We start from the raw sequence: 8546 nt of genomic DNA, 5'->3' as shown, positions 1-8546 counted from the left end.
GGGAATGGTAGTACTCGGTGCCTGGGCAATTTGGGCCAGGCGTTGTAGATTCTGAGTCAAGAATTCCTGAGTGGGGAGTTTCGGTGTTCCTACTTGTCTCCTTTTCGGTGCCATCCTGGTGTTCATAGATCGATGTTATTTTGCATTCTTACCATGATGCGATAAGCGGAGGGGGAGTTTTCTTTAAGTAAGTGAGGGAGGGTTGTGTGTAGGTTTCACAATCTCACCGCGCGTCCTAAGCTTCCTGAGTCCTATGTCCCTAAGTACCTAGAGTTCAAGCCTAATGTCTTAAAGTTTAGTCTTAAAAGTCTTATCCTAGGGTCAAACTTAGGCTCTGATACCAACTGTAACACCCAGAAATTTTAAAACTTTTGAAACTTATATAAAGAAGGTAAATTCTCATTAAATCCCAGGATATAACATAAAGAGTACGGGGTGCTATGCCACACCTGAGCTAGAGAACTCAGGTGCACAGGCTAACTAACTAATATCCTCAATAATGTAAATGCATAAGCATGGCACGCAGGCCGAAAGGGAACCTATCTACTTCTACGCTCCAAGACTCTAGCGCGCTCCAGTGTCTACTCCTCCGTGCCTGAAAGCCAAATATATCTGTTCAGCGAGAGATGCTGGTAACCCACTCCAACGCGTTGAAACACAATACATATAGATATATATATAGATATACGAAAACCATTTCGAAGCATGAAGATATACCCTAAGAGACTCTAGCTTTCAAAACAGGGAATAGACTCGACAGATAGGGATAAGCGCAACCAACAGTCATAATCAAGCATACACAATTCACAAGCATAGGGAACAGATTCGACAGATAGAGATAAGCACAGCCAATAGTCATAATCAAGCATATACAGTTTACTAGCATGTATCCTATGGTCACACTTTCGTAACAATCCAATCATCCATATCCCATCACATAGCACACTTTGTTGGCGCCACAGGACCAATCGCATGCCCATACATGAGGGTCAGCGCATATAGCTCTGACACGGCCCCGCAGCACCCTGCCCCGTATCGCAACACGAAGGGGTCGATCGCAACCAACCGATGAACCGCAGCTCATCATAGTTTGATCGCAACCAAACAGTGGACCGCAGCCCAAGAGTAGTCATCTGACCGCAGCCAGGAATATGAACCGCAGCTCATGTAAAACGTTTGATCGCAACCAAACGGTGGACCGCAGCCCGAGAGTGTAAATCTGACCGCAGCCAGCTTCTGAACCGCAGCTCAGGAATAACCAATTCGATCGCAACCGAATTGGGGTATCATGCACACATAACACATAGCAAACACATGCAACCCACATAGGCACATTGGGGAGGGGAAGAAATCGTAAAACGAAACCTATGCGTGATCATTCACATACTAAGAATATTCCTAAGGGGTTCATACTTCTTACACCTAAGCCAACGGGATACCAATTCAACTAGCATGCAATATATAAGACTTATTCCACCTACGAATGGTACCCAAACATCAAACTAGACATAGGCACGATAGAAGGAGTCCGCTGGGACACCACGGGGATCGGGGGAACATCAAACCGGGAAGTCAAAATCCCAAGGTGGGGTAAAAACCAGCGGGTAGCCGGTGGGTGAGGGGTCACCCGCCGGCTGGCCACCGGCGTCGTGGTTCTGGGCAGCGGGTGCCCGGCGGGCGGCTGCCCGCCCGCCGGCAGCCCGCTGCCGGCGACGTTAACATTGCACGCGGGTCCCCTACCCCCACTGACTCTTTTCATCACATAAAACGCCCCGAGAACCATTGTGAAACCCGAAACCATGCTTAGACACTTTCAAACGCAATTGACAACAACACGTAGACAATTAACGAATCCAAAAGCAAGAAACATACGGCTCATAACCTATCATGCTTTTCTAAACATAATCAACACCCAAACATGCGAATTCCCACCCAATACACCAAGAATAGTGCCACACGAGTTTTACGATACAACCTAGGGTTCTAATTACTTTTAAATCAACAAGGACACAATTCATTTTCTAATGTCAAGATTCGGTAGGGATACCACATAAACATCAAGAACATTATACAATTATCAAGAACATCATATAATCATCAAGAACACCATATAATCATCAAGAACTTCTTTTCATCATCAAGATCATCAAGATTACCCTTGGAATCATAACACCAATTGTCAAGATCAATATAACAAATCATCAACACGCAGGAATATGGGGAAAGCCTAAGAGGGGAATCATAGCTATGAAAATAGGTTTTGTTGAGACATGGGTTACCTCTTAGCCTTAATTAATTCCTTGGCTATGAAGGATTTTTCTTTAAGCTTTCTTCTTTCTTGATTCCTCTTAAGGGGATTCTTGGAACTTCTTGTGTGGTGAGAGATTATTGTGGTGGGGGTTCTAGGTGCCTCCTATGTCCCCTATTTATATATCTAAGAGTCCTAATTAGGGCCCAAATACTATAGGCTTGCTAACTCTATTCCTTTTAGGACTAGGGGTTGGGTTTAGAGAAGAGGGCCCACGGACTATGGTGGGCCTTTTCCAATTTAATTATTGTAATTTAATTCTTTCTTTGGATAATTGGTTAAATGATTAGTTGGTTTTAAGGGTCATAACATGGGGTGTTACAGACCGTGCTGGAGGTATTCCATCAAATTTGTGATCCAAGTATCCTCCGCCGGTTGGATGGGTGCGACCGGCAACCGGTGAATGCTATGCCTCGGGATCACTAGAATCCGAGCAATCTTGGACATATGTTCTGGGGCGTCTTGTGCCAACTTAGACAAGATGTCCGCATCAGCATTGTCTAGTCGGGGAACATGTTGTATGGTGTATCCCCGGAACAAGGTGAGCTTCTCCATAGCAAGGTCCCGGTAGGCTTGTAATCGCCCACCATTTACTTCATAGTCACCCAGGACCTGCTCGACCACAAGTGCAGAATCTGTCTGAGCCCGGATGTAATCAGCCCCCAAATTCCGAGCGCATTGTAGGCCGTTGACAAAGGCCTCATACTCGGCTTCATTATTGGTCGGATAGAACTGATACATCAATGCAAAGTATACCTTGAAACCCTTCGGGCTTGTTACCACGACCCCTCCTCCTGCTCCTTTCTTGCTGCTGGACCCATCAGTCGCCAACGACCACCACTCTGCCTCGGGATCCTCGACCTCCGGGGGTCGTGTGTCCCGAGCGGTGCATTCGACCAAGAAATCTGCCAGGGCTTGACCTTTAATTGTTGGTCGCGGTCGATACTCGATCGCATACTGGGTCAACATTAACGCCCACTTGACTAGGCGACCAGATGATGAAGCAATATGGAAGACTGGCCCGATCGGCTGATCGGTCAACACACGAATGGCTCTACCCTGAAAATAGGGAGCTAACTTCTTCGCGGCTATGGTAAGGCGCGCTCGGCTAGCTTGGAGAGGAAACGGCTCAAGGTTGCCAACCGGTCGGTCAATTGTTGCACCTCCCGAACGGTAGTGGGCGGTTGCATATCCAAAATAGCCTTGACCTTGGCCAGGTTGGGCTCGATCCCTCTTTTAGTCATCATATAGCCAAGGAACTTCCCCGTTTGAACCGCAAATGTGCACTTCTTAGGGTTCAATCTCAGCTGGTACCTCCACAAGATCTGAAAACATTCCCGGAGGTCCCGAGTGTGGTCGGCTCGGTCCCGACTCTTGACCAGCATATCATCTATGTATGCTTCCATCGTTCGGCCCAGAAGATCCGCAAAGAGCATGTTGACCATCCTCTGATATGTTGCTCCCGCGTTGCTAAGGCCGAACGGCATCACTCAGTAACAGTACAGCCCATTCGGGGTCACGAAGGCTGTCTTGCTCTCATCTTCATGGTGCATCATTATCTGGTGATAACCCTTGAAGGCATCCATGAAGCTCATGAGCTCGGTCCCGGCCGTCTCGTCGACCATTTGATGAATGCTCGGGAGCGGGTACGGGTCGAGCGGGCATGCTTTGTTGAGGTCGGTAAAATCTATGCACATCCTCCATGCTGGGGGCTTGGGAACAAGAACAATATTAGCCACCCACTTGGGATAGATAACCGGTCAGATGTGCTCAATCGCCGCCATCTTTTTGACCTCTTCTCTCACGAACTCTCAGCGATCGGAAGATAAATGCCGTGTCTTCTGAACGACCGGCTTTGCCACGGGATCTAAGGCAAGTTTGTGGCAAATGACTGTACGGTCGATCCCGGGCATGCCTTCGGGTCCCCACGCAAAGATGTTGGCAAATTCCCGAAGGATTGCCAGTACTTCCAACCGCAGCTCGGGGGTAAGGGCCCGACCAATTTTGATCTTCCTGTCCGGTTGGTCCTCGGACAGGGGAACCTCTTCATTTTCCTCGGAAGGTTCAGGTTGCTTCTTCCGATCGCTGGTAGCTTCCCTCACGATCGAATTCACCCAGGAAGACGTGTCAGCATCACGTTTGTTGACGGCCCGGGTGTAACATTTCCTCGCAGATTGGACATCTCAGCGTACAACGCCGACCCTGTTTGGGGTGGGGAACTTCATGCATAGATGGGGCATGGAAATTATCCCACCGATCTTCATTATAGCCGGTCGGCCCAAGATGATGTTGTGAACGCAATGCAAATTTACCACAACAAACTCCAACTCGGTCTTGACAGATTTTGGCGGGGTGCCGATCTCGACCGGGAGCGTGATTTTTCCTTCGGGGCGAATTATTGAAAGAAAACCTACAAAAATGAAAAAAAAAAAAAAAAAAAAAAAGCAGTAGAAAGGGGTAAAAATCAAAGAAAACAGATCTAGAAATACGCAAGAGATGCATACATATATATATATATATATATATATATATATATATATATATATATATATATATATAAAGGTATTTCCGACCACCATTAATTGTGGTCGGAAAAAAGTATATTTAAAGTTCAAACCATCGACAATTCTGACCACCTATTAATGGTGGTCGGAATTTCCAACCACCTACTAATAGTGGTTGAAATTTCCAACCCCCTTACCTATTGATGATATGAACCTAGTCCAAGGTTCAAATAAAGATGGAATATTGTCCCAAGAATACTCTCAAAACTAAAGATAAAGATGGATCAAAATACCTTAGACCTCACGAGAAACCCTTTGTCTCGAATTCTCAAAGACTTAGAAGAATCCCATGTAGCTTCAAGTACCTCGATGTTGCAATCTTCAATCAACTAGAGTCGGATCTAGTTTCCTTCGATTCAAGAACGAGTCCACGAACCTAAATCTAAGGTTGAAGAAAGTAAGATTGATTCGAGTCCACGAATCAATTTGCTAGTCGAGTCCACGACTAGCCACTAATTGAGTCCACAATTGGCCATAAGGTTTCTTACACAAGTGTAAAGAAAAACTTAAGAATTTTATTAAATTAAAGCCTGTTTAAAACTGATATGGATGTGCTCTATTAATAGGTATAAAGCAGCATTGTAATCCTAAATACAATGGAAAAAAGAGTCCTAAGCTTAATCTAGAAAGCAAGTAAATATAGTCCTATTTAGAAAGGGATTTAAGGAATCCTTTCTAAATACGAACTAGTGTTTTCTCTTTAATTCCAAACAATTTAAAATAATGATGACCACAAATAATAAAACTGATTTGGGCTTTGGATCTTGTGATTGGCCCAATTTGTACTCTTAATGGATCTTCATTATGTTGGGCCGCATCATCTATTCGCCGGAAAATGCGAAAAACATAATTTTTCCGACCACTTTTTGTTGTGGTCAGAAATACGATGATTTCCAGCAGTGATGTTAACAGCTAATCGTCATTTACCAACCAGGGTTGTTATTGTTATTGTTGTTGTTGTTATTATTATTATTATTTTTTTTTTTTTATTATTATTATTATTGTTGTTGTTGTTGTTGTTGTTATTGTTGTTATTGTTGTTATTGTTATTGTTGTTATTGTTATTGTTGTTATTGTTATTGTTGTTATTGTTATTCTTATTATTATTATTATTATTATTATTATTATTATTATTATTATTATTATTATTATTATTATTATTATTATTATATAATGTATACATTTTTACTTCAAATATTGTACATGTCAATGTTATTAGCAAAATTGTCTCTATTACATTCTTGTTAGACAAAACTACCCTTACACCGTTATAACATCGTTACTTTTTAATTCTAACATTTATAACTCCACCATTATTACCATACACTTATATCTATTATATATATCTTTTTCCTATTCTTTAATTATCATTTTATTAAAATCATTATATAATTAATTTAATAGTTGATTATATTTTAATTAAATTTCTATGAATGGTAATCGTATGTGTGTATAAAATACATATATTATTTGTGTATATATAATTCAAATTATAATTTTTAATTATTTGTATTTATCAAAGTTTTTATATTGGGCATGAATTTTCGCGCCTCGCGCTTGGTCCCATAAGTATTAACAAAATGATTAATTAAGCCAACTCCAAAAGAAATATCTGGCCTTGTTGCCACCAGATATCTCAAACTCCCAATTAAGCTTTTATAAGATGTAACATTCACATTCTTACCACACTCATCTTTGGACACCTTTAACTTTTCAACTACCGGAGTTGAAGCTGGTTTGGAGTTTTCCATTTTGAACTTTTTCAAAATATCAGCAGCATACTTCTTTTGTGAAATAAAGATTCCAGCATCCATCTGAATAACCTCAAGGCCAAGAAAGTAAGACATAAGGCCCATATCAGTCATTTCAAACCTCTTAATGAGTGCCTCCCTGAATTCTGAGATTAGCTTCAAGTTATTTCCAGTAAAAACCAAATCATCAACATATAGACAGATTATAACAATATCACCAGAATCCGTGCATTTGACATACAAAGTGTGTTCATGAGGACATCTCATAAAACCACTTTCAACAAAATATGAGTCAATGCAACCATACCACGCCCTAGGCGTTTGCTTTAAGCCATACAAAGTTTTTCTCAACCTGTACACTTTATTGTCCTCCCCTTTCTTCAGAAATCCTGCAGGTTGCTCAACACATATTTCTTCTTCAAGAAAACCATTCAGAAAAGCAGACTTGACATCCATTTGATGCAATTTCCAATCATTTTGAGCAGCAAGAGAAATAATCATTCGAACTGTATCAAGTCTACTTACAGGAGCAAAAACCTCAAAATAATCAATACCTGGTTTCTGCTTGTAACCCTTTGTTACTAACCGTGCCTTAAAACGGTCAATTTCTCCATTTGACTTGTACTTCGTTCTGTAAACCCACTTCACTCCAATTGGCTTCTTTCCAGGTGGTAAATCTGTTAACTCCCAGGTACCATTCTTTTCAATGGCACGGATCTCCTCATCCATCGCCTTAAGCCAATGAGTTTCTGTAGCAGCCTCCTCAAAAGTTAAAGGATCACAATCTGCAAAGAGAGCAAATTGAACAATTTCTTCATCAGACAGGTCATTATCATGACCCAAAACATAATCTTGCAAGCGAGCTGGTAAGTGGCGCTCGCGCTGAGATCGTCGAACTGACGACTCTGGCTGTGAAGGAGACTGGACATTATCTGGAATCGGTTGCTCTTCAACAATATTTTCAACAGCAGGAATAACAACTGAACTTTCATCTTTAGCTAACAATCCCAAGCACCATATTCATCAAAAGTGACATCACGACTTATAACAACCTTTTTAGTTTCAGGATTGTATAGTTTATAAGCCTTTGAAGCGTCACTATAACCAATGAATATGCACTTCTCACCTTTATCATCCAACTTCTTTCTCAATGGATCTGGCACATGTGCATATGCCAAACATCCAAAAACCTTGAGATATTTGATAGAGGGTTTTCTCCCACTCCAAGCTTCTTCGGGTGTCTTATCACGGACACTTTTAGTTGGACACCTATTCAACACATAGACAGCACAAGCAACAGCTTCTGCCCAAAAAGGCTTAGGCAGATTCTTGGATTTCAACATGCACCTTACCATATCCATGATAGACCTATTCTTCCTCTCAGCCACTCCGTTTTGTTGTGGAGTATATCTAGTTGTCATTTGGTGCTGAATATCCTTTTCTTTCAGAAAATTATCACAAGCAATATATTCTCTACCACTATCAGTTCTCAAGATTTTAATCTCATAACCACTTTGCTTTTCAACAAAAGTCTTAAATTGTTTGAAAACATCACATGCTTCAGACTTTTGCTTCAGAAAGTAAACCCATGTTTTCCTACTGAAATCATCAATGAAAGTAATAAAGTACTTACAACCTCCATGTGAGGGAACCTCCAACGAACACAGGTCTGAGTGAACAATCTCCAACTGTTTTGTAGCTCTCCTTGACTTGCCTACAGGGAAGGGATCTCTATGCTTCTTCCCAATCACACAAATCTCACATATACGATCAGGGACATTCACAACAGGTAAATCAGAAACAAGTTCCTTTCTCGCAAGATAGTGTAATCCAGAGAAATGGAAATGCCCAAATCGCATATGCCATAACCAATTTTCATCACAAACTTCAGAATTAAAGCAAGCAAGGAGAGTATGCTTAATT

The 8546-nt window shown here is 41.6% G+C and overlaps 1 protein-coding gene across 1 annotated transcript; it reads right to left on the bottom strand.

Annotated features, from left to right (window-relative positions):
• Positions 1 to 2626: 2626 nt before the first annotated feature.
• LOC109162963 lies at positions 2627 to 3277 on the bottom strand. Its single transcript, XM_019311673.1, has one exon. It carries the CDS (start codon positions 3275 to 3277, stop codon positions 2627 to 2629), a length of 651 nt encoding a protein of 216 aa, XP_019167218.1.
• Between the last annotated feature and the right edge of the window lie 5269 nt (positions 3278 to 8546).

This window comes from Ipomoea nil, unplaced genomic scaffold (assembly GCF_001879475.1).
Source record: "Ipomoea nil cultivar Tokyo-kokei standard unplaced genomic scaffold, Asagao_1.1 scaffold2973, whole genome shotgun sequence".
Lineage (NCBI taxonomy): Eukaryota > Viridiplantae > Streptophyta > Magnoliopsida > Solanales > Convolvulaceae > Ipomoea > Ipomoea nil.
This window is presented reverse-complemented; position numbering and strand designations above follow the sequence as displayed.

Coding starts and splice junctions, on each gene's coding strand:
- LOC109162963 (XM_019311673.1), bottom strand. CDS start 3,277: ATGTTGACCCAGTATGCGATCGAGTATCGACCGCGACCAACAATTAAA.